General features: G+C 39.2%; 1 protein-coding gene across 8 annotated transcripts in view; it reads right to left on the bottom strand.

The window, feature by feature from the left end:
• Positions 1 to 14539, bottom strand: part of dnm2a (dynamin 2a) — a 38666-nt gene that overhangs the window by 4212 nt on the left and 19915 nt on the right. For 2 of the 8 annotated variants that reach the window (XM_061711900.1, XM_061711897.1), the window contains exons 12-20: positions 13902 to 13972; positions 12049 to 12102; positions 11667 to 11718; positions 10385 to 10417; positions 8347 to 8457; positions 4410 to 4519; positions 4153 to 4264; positions 2850 to 3014; positions 1350 to 1573 (exon numbers count right to left, since the gene is read on the bottom strand). In XM_061711900.1, coding sequence (XP_061567884.1) covers positions 1350 to 1573; positions 2850 to 3014; positions 4153 to 4264; positions 4410 to 4519; positions 8347 to 8457; positions 10385 to 10417; positions 11667 to 11718; positions 12049 to 12102; positions 13902 to 13972 — 932 coding nt within the window. Of the gene's footprint in view, positions 1 to 1345; positions 1574 to 2849; positions 3015 to 4152; positions 4265 to 4409; positions 4520 to 8346; positions 8458 to 10384; positions 10418 to 10615; positions 10628 to 11666; positions 11719 to 12048; positions 12103 to 13901; positions 13973 to 14539 lie in introns of those variants that run through there. The other 6 variants (XM_061711898.1, XM_061711899.1, XM_061711903.1 and 3 more) reach the window with 6 other exon arrangements.

Here is a 14539-nt window from a genome sequence, read left to right as displayed (position 1 = left end):
GGGGGCGATATCACCATCTTTAATCAAAAGTGCATCTTTTCATTTGGAGAGTGGGAATCTTTCTTTCACAATCGGTGCATCCGAAATGCCATACTAAACAGTATATACTAAAAAGTATAGTTTACTCAAAAGTTCGGCACACTTTTGAGTAAATATCAGTAGGATGCATTAATTCGGACGTACTATTCAGAGCGCACACATCACTTCCTGCCGTCGGGAGGAAGTGACGTGTCACAGCAGCAGTAGCAGCAGCACCGCTCCGCTATTTCCCGTTTATCCTGGCCGAAATAAGATTAGATTATATAATATTATTATATAAGAATATCATAATATTAAATAATAATATTATACTTATGACATATACGTATCACTTAACAACCAAACCCCGATGGATAGCGCATACTATTGAGTAGAGGTGGGTAGTAACGAGTTACATTTACTCCGTTACATTTACTTGAGTAAGTTTTGGGAAATGTTGTACTTTTAGGAATAGTTTTGAATCACTATACTTTTTAATTTTACTTGAGTAGATTTGTGAAGAAGAAACTGTTACTCTTACTCCGCTACATTAGGCTACGTTGAGCTCGTTACTTTTCTTTTATCCCTTTTATCCGCATACGCGTCAATCTCATGACATCACTGGGTGATTCTTTGGGAAAAATGTTTGTTTTTGCATGTTTTGTCACATTTACACAGACTCAAACACACACGGAGTTTCTATGAGTTCATGGGCTTGTTCTAGTTCTGCCTGGTTAAAAAAGAAAAGTACAAAGGCTTGAAATTTTGTGCTACTTGTGCTTAATTTATTTTTTTTTATTCTGTTATTTTATTTATTTTATTATTTATTAAAGTACTTGCATTTATTTTAAGATTATTTTAATTTAAGCTATTTTTTATTAATTTTAATTTATTTTATTGATTTAATTTGCCTGAAGATGATTATTTTGTACTTTTGTCTGTTTGAATGGTTGTGTTAAAAAAAATTAATCAGACAGTTACTCAGTACTTAGTAGTTTTTTCACCAAGTACTTTTTTACTTTTACTCAAGTAATTATTTGGATGACTACTTTTTACTTCTACTTGAGTCATATTATTCTGAAGTAACAGTACTTTTACTTGAGTACAATCTTTGGCTACTCTACCCAGCTCTGCTATTGAGTGCGTACTAATGTTTCGGACGCACTAAAAAATCTCACATACTGTTTTTGCTACTCATTAGGGTGGAAGTATGCAAATTCGGACGCAGTCAATGTGCTGCTTCCTCTAAGCTCTGCCTTCACATCTTTGCCTGCGTAAAGATTTGTTCTGCGTCGCCTCAAACTGTTAAGGCCATGCTTGTTCCGTCTCACCTGTTTTCCTGGAGCCAGTTACCATTTACAGGCGGCGGTACTGGCGTGGAGATTGTGGTGGCGCTGATGTCGCCGATAATGTGCAGGGCTTCCTTGAGCGCATGATACATGCGCAGCATTTCATCTCTGCGCTGGGCCTGGTCAGCTGACTCCTCCATGAGGCTGTTCTGATCCCCAGATGAGTAAAGATAAGCCAGGAGCTCCGAGTGGATAAAATCCTTCGCCTGTAGAGAAATTCAGATTATTAAAGCGAAGGAAAACAAACAAACAAACCAGTTCTACATGAAAAGCAAACGGGACATTGTCGCCTACTGTTAGAAGTTTAATGCATCCCACAGGACAACACAAAATAAATGGTTTTGTTCTGCTTATATTTAAAAATATTTTGGTGCCTGGTCTGCAAATTGGTGTTACTTCATTTTAAGATCATATTTAAAAACCTTTGCAAAAGAGTTACTTTATGTAGTCATCATTGCAACATGTGGCTAATACGTGTGTGTGTGTGTGTGTGTGTGTGTGTTGCAGATGCTCGGGGCACATCAACTGAGCTCACTCACTAGAATAATAAAGCATAATAAATGGAGGCTGACAAGCCGCTCTGTGCATCATAAATTCAGTTAATTAGCGTCTTTAATTTTATGACCTTGTGTCAACTAGAAATACACAACCAACTTCGCTACTTAAATGAACACAGACAGTCAATAGCATTCTACAAAGCTCAGAAGTGCAGTATCAGTTGAACGTCAAATTAAATAGCATGCTTGTTTTTAACGGACACTTCTGTTTTGATCATAAAGCTGTATAAATGATGCTGCAAATAGATTTAAAAATCTAGAGTTTACTTGTTTGGCATTCACCCTTCTTAGGTTTTTGCAGTAAGGAGTGATGTACAGTGGAAGCATCTGAACTCTAGGTCACCCTTTCCATATTATGTAAAACTATAAAGATTCAATTTAATTTGTACAGGTGGGTTATAAACCATAATTGGACAAAGAGCCAACAGAGTATAAAAACGTTTGGTCCCAGTCTCCGAACCTGTTATTTCAACTATAACTCAGTGCTGGCGTGTTATGTACTGCGGTCAATACGAAGTGGGTGAAACACGCCGCAGTAATGGAGTCATCTCCTCAGCAGGATTTATATCGGTCTTTATTCTGGTGGAAGGTCAGACAGTGTTTAAGACCTCACGCCCTGCAGAGGTTCTCTGAAGGATTTGCAGCCACCTTCAAAAACACACCAGCCGACATCTGTACTCGGAGCCATGACAGGACGACCGCAGTGTTACAGGAGCCAAGTATTTCACTCGTCTTTACAGCTATGTGGCAGATAAGTATACAACCAATGGAACATAACCAACGCAGGTTCTGAATTATAAAAAGGTGTCCCCCGTGTGCTTATCTTCTATTACTAGTCTTATGACTACTTTGCTGAAATACATCAGATAAACCATAAGATGGAACTTAATGGCTTCCGTCTACTGCCGAGGACTGCTGCACTCACACTGTTGATCATGAGATGCATGATAGTCTTGGGCACAAGGTCTCTGATGGATTTGTTGATGATCCCGATGTATGAATCCACCAGGTTGCGGATGGTTTCCACCTGCCGTTCCAGCTGGGGGTCCATGGAGAAGGAGTCTGTAGGGGCGGCCTCTTCGTTATCAACCTGAGCCACGGCAGAGACAAACGTACAAAACGTTACCAAAAATTCTTCACATCAGATACATACATATATATATATATATATATATATGTATATATATATATATATATATATATATATATATATATATATATATATATATATATATATATATATAAATAAACTTTATTACGGGCTTTAGACCCAATATCAAGACATACAACATAAAAAATAAACAACTACATAAACACATACTCTTATTCATGAGAGTCTTAAAAGGCACCCATACCAATGTTTCCATAGATATGATTGATATCTGACCGAACTGCACCTGGGGCTTGTGAGCTTCATTATAATACGGTTTGGTGACTCATCAAGTCGAGACATAAACTTAAACATCAGGTTCCTCATGAGAGCCTGTAAAGTGCTTAGTCCTGAGTCACAAAAGAGTTTACTAGCACTGGTACTCCTGGGCTTTTTTATATAATTAGGGCTGTCAAACGATTCATTTTTTTAAAATCGTGATTAATCGCATGTTGTCCATAGTTAACTCGCGATTAATCGCATATTAATCGCACATTTATTCACACATTTTTTGCTGTTCTAAATTACCTTTAGGGGGGTGCGCTCTCTGCATCTCGACGGTAATTCATTTCAAATCGACATGCAAATAACTTTAGTCTTGTCCAGCGAACCATCTGGGCATCTTTTTGAAAGTGAACTAGCCGTTCAAAAGTCCCTTTTCATTCTCCATCTTTCAGTTCACCAGACTTTTCCTCAAACTACGGGTGCCGTCGAGCACCAGAACTTATATAATGCGTTTTTTTTTGTTTTTTTTTATCCTGCACGTTAATCGTGTTAAAAAAAAAAGTCTGCGTTAAGAGGACGTTAAGTTAACGCGTTAACTTTGACAGCCCTAGATATATTTTTTTATCCTTTTAATCCTAATAGTTTTCAACACTTACAGTGTTAATTATAACTACAGAAAGACTGAAGAGAGAAATACTTAAATTCAAGTATTAATAAGTACATACATATAGTAAACCCCATGAAAATGCTGTCACAAACTGTTTCAATAGAACTGTAAGAACTTCCCATGACATCATATGTTAGCTTAGGAAAAAAAGTGATTTAGTAAAGACCAGTCATTTATTATTCTTACCTGGTCTTTCTCGGGATAAACTCCTGCCCTGAGAAAGGAAGCTTTCCAGCTGTCCACATCGTCTTGAGAATCACAGGCCAGCTCTATTTGCCGAAGATCCTTGTACACATTTCTGTACGGATAAACATCAGACCAACACAAGTACTTCAAGTCATGGCCTTTCTCCAAAACACAAGGTCAGGCAAGCAAAGCAAATCAATAAGACTGCTGTGTATTCTCAGTGCTCGTCAAACATGTCGAAACGGCATAACCCTGACCTCTGTTCGGTGTTGAAGATTGCAAAGATATGTTTTGTGGACATAAAGCCTTTCTCAACATCTCTGATTTTTAAGTTGTCCAAGGGCAGCATGTACTTCTTTTCTTTTTCCTAAAATGAAACAGACAGAAGAAATTTGTTAACAAGGCAGTAAGGAAAAAAAATAATCATGATTATAACCTCTCCGACTTTGTAATGAGACTTAATTCAATGAAAACAGAAAAACTGCAGCTTTGCTAAACAGAAGGCAACAGTGTAATGATGCCCGACTTGTTTAATTAAACTTTTTTAGAAGGACATAGTTGTACAAAAGGAAATTCTCATTATCTCCCAAACCAAAGCCATACAAGAAAAAGAAAAAAAAAAGGCACCCAGAATCAACATTTTTCCCCCCAAGCCTTTGCTGCCTCTCTTGGAATATTTGACTTCTCTTCTCGAGGAAAATCTTCCATTTGAAAATATTTTTGGTTTCCATCCAAATCCACAAGAAGGTTTTTAATGAGATTCACATCTGGTACTGAGACGGGGGTGGTAGAGTGTTGTTCTTGTGGTAGGCTTTGTCCTTCATATGGAAGAAAGATTGCTGCTCCACGGGGCATAAAAAAAGCCCTTATTTACAAACCCATCACTTTATCAAAAAAAGTAGCCTGGTAAGCGGGGGGAGGTGGTGAAACTGCACCGTGTTGTCCAAAATTGCCTTGAATATTTTTCGGTCCCCCGCCCCCTTTTTCTACTCAAAAAAGAGGAGATTTCCAGACCCGTTGTCCTCTCTGGTCTCCGTGTCTCTACTAGTTTGCAAAGTCACGGTTTCAAGTTCTTTGCATGTCAACCAGAGAGGAAAATTGTTCTAAAATACTCCCAAAAAGTTTACTGCTTCAACTTTAAACTGTCACTTGAAGCTTAAAAAGAAATTCAACTATAACATGGGGGGGATCAGTTACTTGCAAGCATAATAAAAGCTCATGCCAATGAGTGTTAAAGTAAAAACTAAAGCTGGAAAGACAAAGACATAAAATATTCGCTGTGTGCTCCGTACACAGTTTAAACTGTACTCGGATACACCATTTTTTTTTTTTTTTTTTTTAATGTTTCTCAGCCAGTTTAAACCCTTTCTCCTGCACAAAGGTTTTTCTGTGCTTTTGAAGAACGTCTGCTCTTGAATCTTTACTTTTCACTCACGTTGTGAAATCCCCCTCTCAAAAATGCCGGCTGATAGAAGACCAAAATAGTGCTGACGTTACCGTCTGTTTGTAGCTGCAATTGTTTTACTGCTCTGGATCCCCTGGATAATAGCACTGGTTAACATCAGCACGTTACCCTCCACCCTGGATCAGCCAAACCACCTCAAAGCAAATCTCCCTCCCCCCGATGTATGCATTTTACAGAATTATAGATATCAAGCAAAGGCTCATTATTTGCTTCACAAAGTTTAAAAAAAAAAAAGATTGAGGGGCTATTTGGCACACAGAAATAATAAGCTGGAAGACTACGGGTTGTTCCAGTTGAAACTTGCAACTACAAACTTGTGCAAATGGAACCCACTGCAAGGCTTTAAGTGGAGAGCAGGGCATTTTTATGGATACCAGATGTATCCGAGAGCAGAAATGCTGTTTTTAGGCGAAGCTGATTAAATCGGGACACGAGCAGGAACGTTTTAAGTGTGAGAGCAGAGTTTTAACGGAGGGCAGTACAATGCCTGAGCTGGAAAAACAAGGTATCCTGCTCTCAGCTAAAAACAGCATACTATTGATAAAAGATAGTAGAACACCTTTGTAGACTCTGCTCTTTCATTCAGTAGAGAAAACATTTGTTCAGTGGAGAAAAATAATCACGTTTAGTCTCTTTGCTTTGCTTAGCAGGGACTGAAACACAATAACACATTATCTATATGTTATCTTCCATATTTTTTTCATTGCCATTATGGTTGTATATGTACAATTCATCTTTTGAAATAAAGCTGAGGAAAAAATTTGAGAGAAAGGTTTTCTTTTGTCTTTTTGGGGGGTGACAAGGCACAGTTTAGTGCATCACTGCCTCCCACGGGTAAGAAGAAAGAATACAACAAAACCTGCACGTTTTCTTTGCAGGAAGAAATCCTGTACCTGTTTATTTCTATACAGGGAAGGAGATAGAACTCCAGCTGTGAACAGACCGGGTTTGAGCTTTCCACCTGTGACCAGATCTCCGTCAAAACAGATTATAACACCCTCTTATTGAAGGATTAAAACTTCCAGGCGTATTTCCGGGCGTAAACAGGGATGGGATGTTTGCTACTCGAATAAATCTTGCTTGTGCAGTCAAGTCATCTCATGGTAATAATAATTATAATAATGCAATTTTAAATAAATATGACATATACAATGTGTGAAGCACTACGTATTTTGGCAGATTAAAAAAAGAAAAAAACTGTTGCTTATAATGCTTTGCCACCAATGAAGGAGGAATGAATTTCCTCTATGTGGATGACCACCAGGCTGGTGGGATGGAGAAACGCATGATGAAGTCAAGGAGGAGGAGAGGAAGAAGAGGAGGAGCAAGAGGGAGTTTTTGGAGGAACGGAGTGCCAGCGCTCACCGCTGAGCAGAGACATCTGGAAGTACTTACATCTGCACTAACACAGAGGGCGGACAGACCCAACAGTTACATCACTCGGAGCTACACAATCCTCCATCTTCACCACATCCACACACATAAAAACGGGCTAAATCCTCCACCACACGTGCGAAGACAAACAAATATACATGTGCTTGAATGAACCGAACAAACACATTAACTTAACTTTGGGTGCGCGAATAAAGACTCGCTTATAAAGATAAAACAAACTATCAAAGCACCCCAGAGGAGTGGAGGACTAGTGCGTGCACACATGCACACTTGTACACATAATCACCCCCGCCCCTTCGGCCCCCGTAACCCAGTACGATTTCCTGCAAATTCCAAAGTCAGATCCCGGCTGGAACATTTCAGCCCGCCTGCCACGTCAGTTTGCCTACACCATCCTACCTCTCTCGTTCTTTGTCTTTGCCTTTTCGTGAAAGGGGACAAATCAAAATCATCTCCTTGGTTGGTGTTCGGGCAAACTGAAGCCAATTCTCTGGATTTCACCTTCAGGTTTGTTTTTTTAGTTGAATCTTTTAGGTGTCTTTTCTTGGTGGCCAAATTAAAACGCCTGGGGCCTCAGAGAGAGCAAGCGGTGAGTAGCGCTACTACTTTTTCTTTATTTAATTTCATTTTTTTTATTGATCTAAAGACCACTGAAGATGGTTAGTTAATGTTCCGTATTCAGTCTCTGAATTTGATTCTAAAACTCGTCCAATTTTATTTGTTTTTCAGTCTTTAGCAATCAATATAACAACGATTATGTTTTAGAAGTTATAATTGTCACACTATAACATACTTCAGTGATTTCTCTTTGGACTTAAAAGTACTTTTCAAATCAATTATCTGTTTAGGATCATGTTGCTTAACAAAATAAATGCAGGGGGGAATTTTAAAATGAATAGTTAAGCAATATATCGTAGGTAGCAGTTTTTTTTCTTTTGTATATGCACCATTGCTACTTTGAGATAATGTTTACACTGTGTCCTCTGTCCTACAGCCCCCGGGTAGCGACCTGCAGACTCAATGACCTCTGGGTTCTTCCTCTCGAGTCCTTCTCGCCACCCCTCCCCGCCTGCCCAGTGTTCAGACTACCTGTTCCTCAGGCTGCAGCTGAACAGTAGTCTGCACATTGGTTAGGCTAGGCTGGGATGCACACACCTCCCGCCCCCGATGGTAATGCCATCAACTCTCCATGTAGGTTAGATGGTATCAACGATGTCTAACACATTATGTTTAGAAATGTTAGTCATTCCTTTGGTTCTGTGTCGTGTCGTGTCAGCCAGTCACGGCCAATTACTCTCTGTGTTAAACAGCGCTGAAGCAGAAGATCTTCTCACCTCCTCATCTTTATACCAGGACAGGGACTCGGCCGTCAGGACAAACCAGTATTCCTTGGAGCCTCCTTTCATGATGCTGATGTTAATGGTTAGCCAGCCTTTCCTGATTACCTAAAGGATAAGAATACGTGGGACAGACAAGGGTCGCAGGGAAGAGAGGGACACCAGAGGGATGGAGAAAACAGCCTTTACAAATCAGACTCAAACTGTTTAAATGTGGGCCTTTTTTACGAGTTGCATTACTGATCTGGGATTCAACTGACAATAAATTCTTACCCACTTACCTGTGAGGTCATGGTTTTAGTTGTGTTTCATTTACTTTCTATGTTTAATCCAAATAAATCTAATTAAAAAAAAAAAAGATTTGTGTGTCCACAAATATGTAGGGCATTTCAAGACAAAAGAGGGTAAACATGAAAATTACAACAGCACAATGACCCAAGGACAAACCATGCACAGACATTTCTACTCCATAATTCCTAAAGACACATAAGGATTAGTTCAAAGCATTAAACAGGAATTTAGGCATAGTTCTCTCATTTACTAAAACAGAAAAAAATCATTCAACTCTGGACGCTGTCCAGAGCAAGCCTGCCCCGATTCAGAGTAAAAGAGCAAGGGTCGGCGGTGGCATGTTAATGTCAGAGGGTCAGGAAAAGCGAGCTTACGGATTGGCTGTTCAAAGACGGCAGGGTTACTGGGGTTAACTGGATCCTGATGTACAGGAGGTAAATACTTGATTTCAAAAAGGGTAGAGGTAAAAGGGGGAGAGGGCGTTGCAGTGAGAGATTAAATGCAGAGACAAGACAGACAAAGTTAATCCAGCCCACAAAAATCTAAACAACAGAGTAAAAATGCAAAGTATAGATGTTGAGTGAATCACTGAGGAGAATAAATCGTGCAGTTATGGAGGAGGTCTTATAACAATTATCTCATGGGTTTCTTGCTTTGCCTCCAAATCAATTTCAAGGACAATGTTGGAAAGAAAATTGTACTCGTGTGCTAAGTAAAACTAACTCTAAATGTCCCACTTTTAAGCCTGCTTCAGACCTCTCCCCTGCATTTCCTCTCCATACAGAACAGACCTGGAATAAACTATGGGGATAAAACTGTTCAATAGTAGGAAAATGCCAATAAAAATATGAGAGGCCAGAGCGCAGGAGCTCAACTGCTAGTTTTCATGGGAGAGAAAATGATTTACACTTTTATGAAAGAGGGAAACTCTTAAAAAGTTATGTGTTGAAGACTGTTGGAAATATCTTTCTTAATGTCAGTTTGGTTTGGAAATATTAAAGTGCCACGTGTGAAATATGTTTCTACACTTTTTTTCAATTAGCAAACAATAGTCAGTAAATAATTAAGCCATTATTCTGATCGATTGTGATTCATTTGTTAAATGAAGATGTTAAACGGCATTTGAAATGAATACCGAGAAAGTCATTAATAGGATTAGTGTTCATTTAGTCGTCAAAGCGAGGAGAGGAAATAAAGGAAAATTAACAAATCATTGAAATGCATCCTAAAGCCATTGACTAACTCCTGGATGAATGTAAAAACAATTTTAGTTGGCTCCGAAAATAGAGATTGTAGCTGTAACAAAATGATGAATAATTCATGTTAATACATGATGATTTGATTGGACCCCCCTATTTTATCCCCAGTGACTTTAAGGATGATTCTCACGAGTCAAACTTTTGAGTCACCATGCACGTGGCAGCAGCAGAGGTAAAAACCAAACAGGAGAACTCCACGGACATCGGTAGAAGGCTTCCTCATTCTCTCTCTGTGGCCATCACTAGAGAGAACACAGCAGTGCAAAGGGCCACAGTCTCCTTTGGTGCCAAAATAATTAAGGTCCTCTTCAAAGTATTCAGTTGAGAAAATGTTAGTCGAATAACTGGCAAATTACTGCCCTATTAAAGCCAAAAAGAATTACAAGTGCAAATATGTTGAGTGTTTCTATAAAGAACATCCAAATTACTGGATGCCGATGGTGAAATTACTCATGATGTCACTTTGGTAAGTCTGTAGACTCTACCTTTTCTTCCTTGACTTCTCCGAATCCATCAAGCTGCAGAGAGAACAACTCATTATGGTGAAGGTATCGCCTTGTATTTATACAAGAGTCAACGTTCCACCTGATATTTAACAGCAATCTGTCTTTAACACTAACAGTCCTGGCTGACCTTCTTAAGTTGCCTCAGTTCTTCTGCGTGGCCTACCCCTGCTGCGCCTGGCAGGGTGTGGTTTAAATCTCTGGGGTACTTACCAGAATCTCACCCTGCAGTAATGGGAAGGGGAGGGGGAGTAAAGCAAAAAGGGGGGCAGTGTAAAATCAAAGCCAAACGGCAAGAAAACAAAAGGTGAGGAAAAAAGAAGGGAGGAAAAGTGTGACAGGTAGAAGGTAGGAAATGGAAAGTAAAAATAAAGAGAAAATGGAGGTCGGAAAATTCAAGTCAAGGAAAAGGTTGAAAAGAATGAAATGGTGTGACAGGTTTGAAAGAGTCAAGAAAGGAGGGATCGGGAAATCCGTGAAGCAACCGGAGAGAAAGACAGAGAGAGAGAGGGAGAGACAGAGCAAGAGAGTTACATGCAATTAGAATTACTTCAAGTACGTATATTACAATTTGGTTATGTCATATTTGCTGCTCAGTTGATCGGCGCAGGCTCCATGCATGTTCTGAATTTTAATGAAAACAAAAAAAAGGTGCTCATGAGTTAATGCAAAATAATCAACACAATTCTGTGATTAATTGATGCCTTGCTTCAGAACAACATGCTGGGTCACATGCAAACAGCAATTAACCATAGAGAGAAACGCTTGTTTCAAAAAGCAGGGAAGGGGGTCTTCCTTAAAAAAACAACACTAAGAGAACGCAGCCTTCACTGAAACTGGAAATCTTTCTTAAAAAAATACAATAAAAATCACAACAAAAACTCACCTCATACTGAAATTGTTATCATCATGGCATAGTAGTAGAAGTAAGTTGTACACAAATTAGGTATGTTTAATGACCTAGTACACTTGAGTCCAACAAAGGACTAATTATGTAGCTCAATAAAACTGAAAAGAGAAATACCCACTTTAAAATACTATAGACAAAGCCCAAGCCAGTTAAATCAGAGGATGACAAAAGACACATTACTAAGTAATTAAGACAATGTACTGGAGGAAGTCATTCAAAATTAGAGAGGAGGATTTCAATTAATGGCTGAGGTGAACTCACAATTCTGATTAATAGGCTGATAAAAAATATCTGTGAAGGAAAAATTTAACCTGGGATTGATGGAAAAAGGGCAGATTGATTGACAAAACTTACCTGGTTAGGAATGGCCCTCTTCTTGTTCACCGCAGTGTTCCTCTGCTGAGCACTGTCATTACACAAAGATAATAAATTAAAGACATATAACAAAAGACAACTGATGACGACACAACCAATTCAACATACTAAAGATAAAGATATAATGCTTAAACATTCATGTGACAACTCTTTTTTTTTTTCGTCTGTTAAAGAAAGCATTTGTGTGATTCTAGGCAGGTTTGAATATGCAAGGTTGTTACGACTGATCCGACAAACACACAGGTGTTTTGAGGTTTAAAAAAAAAAAAACAAGAAAGAGGGGAACATAAGGGATTATAAAAGGTTCAATCAGGCTCTGACCTTCTAAATACACAACCCTCAATCTCTTCTGTATGCCCACCTGTTGTTGTTGTACCCTGGGGGGCTACCATCATCCAGCCTTCTGTAGTCAAGACTGAAAATGACGTCATTAGAACCATTTTAAAAAAACCTTTCTGACCTCCAATACGTCAATCCACTAGCCATGCAGAGGCAAAACATAAACCCTGACACATGCTCAATCAACGGCTCAACCACACGGGAGAAGAGCTCCACTCAGCGACAGGTTACTACTACACCAGGGAATCCATTTGCGCACTTAAAATTTCCAAGCAAACACCTGTTATATCGCTTAATATACTTGTTGCTAAAACATATACCCGATATTACACAGCAAAGCAGCTAGAAATTAAGTCAACAGTACGGCTATTTTTAAACGACAGCAACAAAGCACATCATCTTCTCCTTGGAGGAGTCGTTTCATGCAAAGGGATAAGAAATAACCAACTAAAGCCAAGTTCAGATTTATGCCTCGTCGGATTGTTGTGTTATGTACACTTCACAACGTGCTTGTTCTGTGAGTTTAGCGGGTTCACGCTACAATCAGCAATTGCAACAGGTGAGAACATGCTTCAAGGCTTTTCACCAACTCATCCGTCTGATCTTTCTCAAGTAGCTGCAACTATTGTGTAAGCATGATGTAGCGCTAAAGCTGCTGCTGAATCGACTCATTTGGCTCATCTGGCTGTTAAAGACACTTGGCTGACTGTATCCATGCCTGTTCTTTGAGTCATGGGAACTTGGGCCAAAATTGAACCAAATTGCTTACAAAAGCAGGCAGACTTCAGAGGTGCACTGTGAGATGAGGGATGTTCTTTCATGGTAAGATCCCCATGATGGTGCATGTTGCAAATTTAACCGGGTCAGACCAGGTTATGATCTGATTTGATTTTAGATTTTAAAAATAGTCTTTAAAAATAGGTTACCAAGGTTTGCACTTCTTTTTGGCTTAATTTTCTGCTAGGATGTAGCCTAGTACTTTTACTCCTCATAATCCCCACTACAGTAAACGCACATAAATGATTTGATTATAACTTTATTTCTTGCCAAAACTTGAGAAAAAAATGCACATGCCATGCATTTTGTTTTGGCAAGTTGTACAGAGTCAGATGTAGGAAACCAGGGCAAACGCATTATCACTGTTGCAGTCCCAATTATCCCCGATTGTAACTTGAGTGTTTCTTCAGCCAAGTCTCTCACAGAAAGCCTGAGTGTGTTGAACTAGCTTCAGAGTTCACTCTTTTTCTCTCTGCAGAGATTGTTTATCACAGATATTTGTCTCCACATGTCCCCTCACTTCGTCTCTTGTGCTCCCATTGGATGTGCCACGATGCAGACCCTCATCTACCATCTCCTCTTTCACTATCTGGCATGCTTGGTATTTGATTGATGTTATGAACTTCACAAAATATAGTTTTGGAGGATTAATATCAAGCAACTGTTGGTCATCAATCAAATACTGATTTGCCTCAACTCAGTCATTTGTTGGAAATCTTACAATTTCATAAAAACACAAAACAATGATGTAAGATAGCAATGGTGGCAATTTATCTTCTCCATAGAGAGACATCTGATCTGATATGTCTGGATAATTCATTGCCGTACTACTTAAAACAGTACTACGGCTTTGCAACACATGTAATTGCAAGCTAAATCTACGGTAGATTCATAGAACCAAAGTGATGGTCCAGGGACAGATGAGTTGGCTAAGGATTATAACAAAGAGTTTAAAGGCTTCAAGTTGTGCTGGTGTAATCCCACTGATCTAAAATGCACATCAAAGGCAACGCTAAACTTTATGGTTTGTGTTCAGGGTGGGGTCATGGCAGCAAGCTGTAAACTGAAATGAAAAGTTTGGGAAGGAGGAGTGCATACTTAGCAAAGCCTATGAAGTCCTCATGGTTGGTGTTGATGTAGGACAGCTCAATGTCAATCAGCAGCAGAACCTTGGAGGCAGAACATTGTGATTAGGATGATGGGGAGGTCTAATTAAACTTAATTTCCACAGTGACTAAATGAAAGTGAGAGTCTCACTTCTGATATGACAACCCTGAGAGGTAGAGCAAAATTCAAACAAAGCAACGCTGACACAGGCTCCGAGAGTGATTTTATCAACGCTGTTAGTTGCAACTTTATGGGAGAATTGATCAAATGTTTTACTCAATTTGTTCTTGTATAAACCAACAAGTTAACATGTGTGATCTGTCCAACAAACCTGCCTCTGACCTTTAAACTCTGATCAGTCTCAGATCGTCATGAAAGTTACAGTTAAAAACTACAAAGTAGCAAAGGATTCTCAGTTCTTTTTTCTCGTCAAGTTTTAAAATATTTGATACCCAGTTCCAAAGCTGCAAAATGAGCAAACAGGAACATGGAAATGCCAAGCAAAGACAGAATGCTGGACAGAGTTTGTGTGGAAGATGATGGTGTTGTTTCTGGCAGAACATAAGATGTAAGCACTAAACGATTCATATCTGACCTGATTCTGACGCTTCTATGTCTGATGGCAGTGA

The sequence above is a fragment of the Cololabis saira genome, chromosome 21, assembly GCF_033807715.1.
Source record: "Cololabis saira isolate AMF1-May2022 chromosome 21, fColSai1.1, whole genome shotgun sequence".
Classification (NCBI taxonomy): domain Eukaryota; kingdom Metazoa; phylum Chordata; class Actinopteri; order Beloniformes; family Belonidae; genus Cololabis; species Cololabis saira.
The sequence above is the reverse complement of the archived record's forward strand: the minus strand, read 5'-3'. Positions and strand labels throughout refer to the sequence as shown.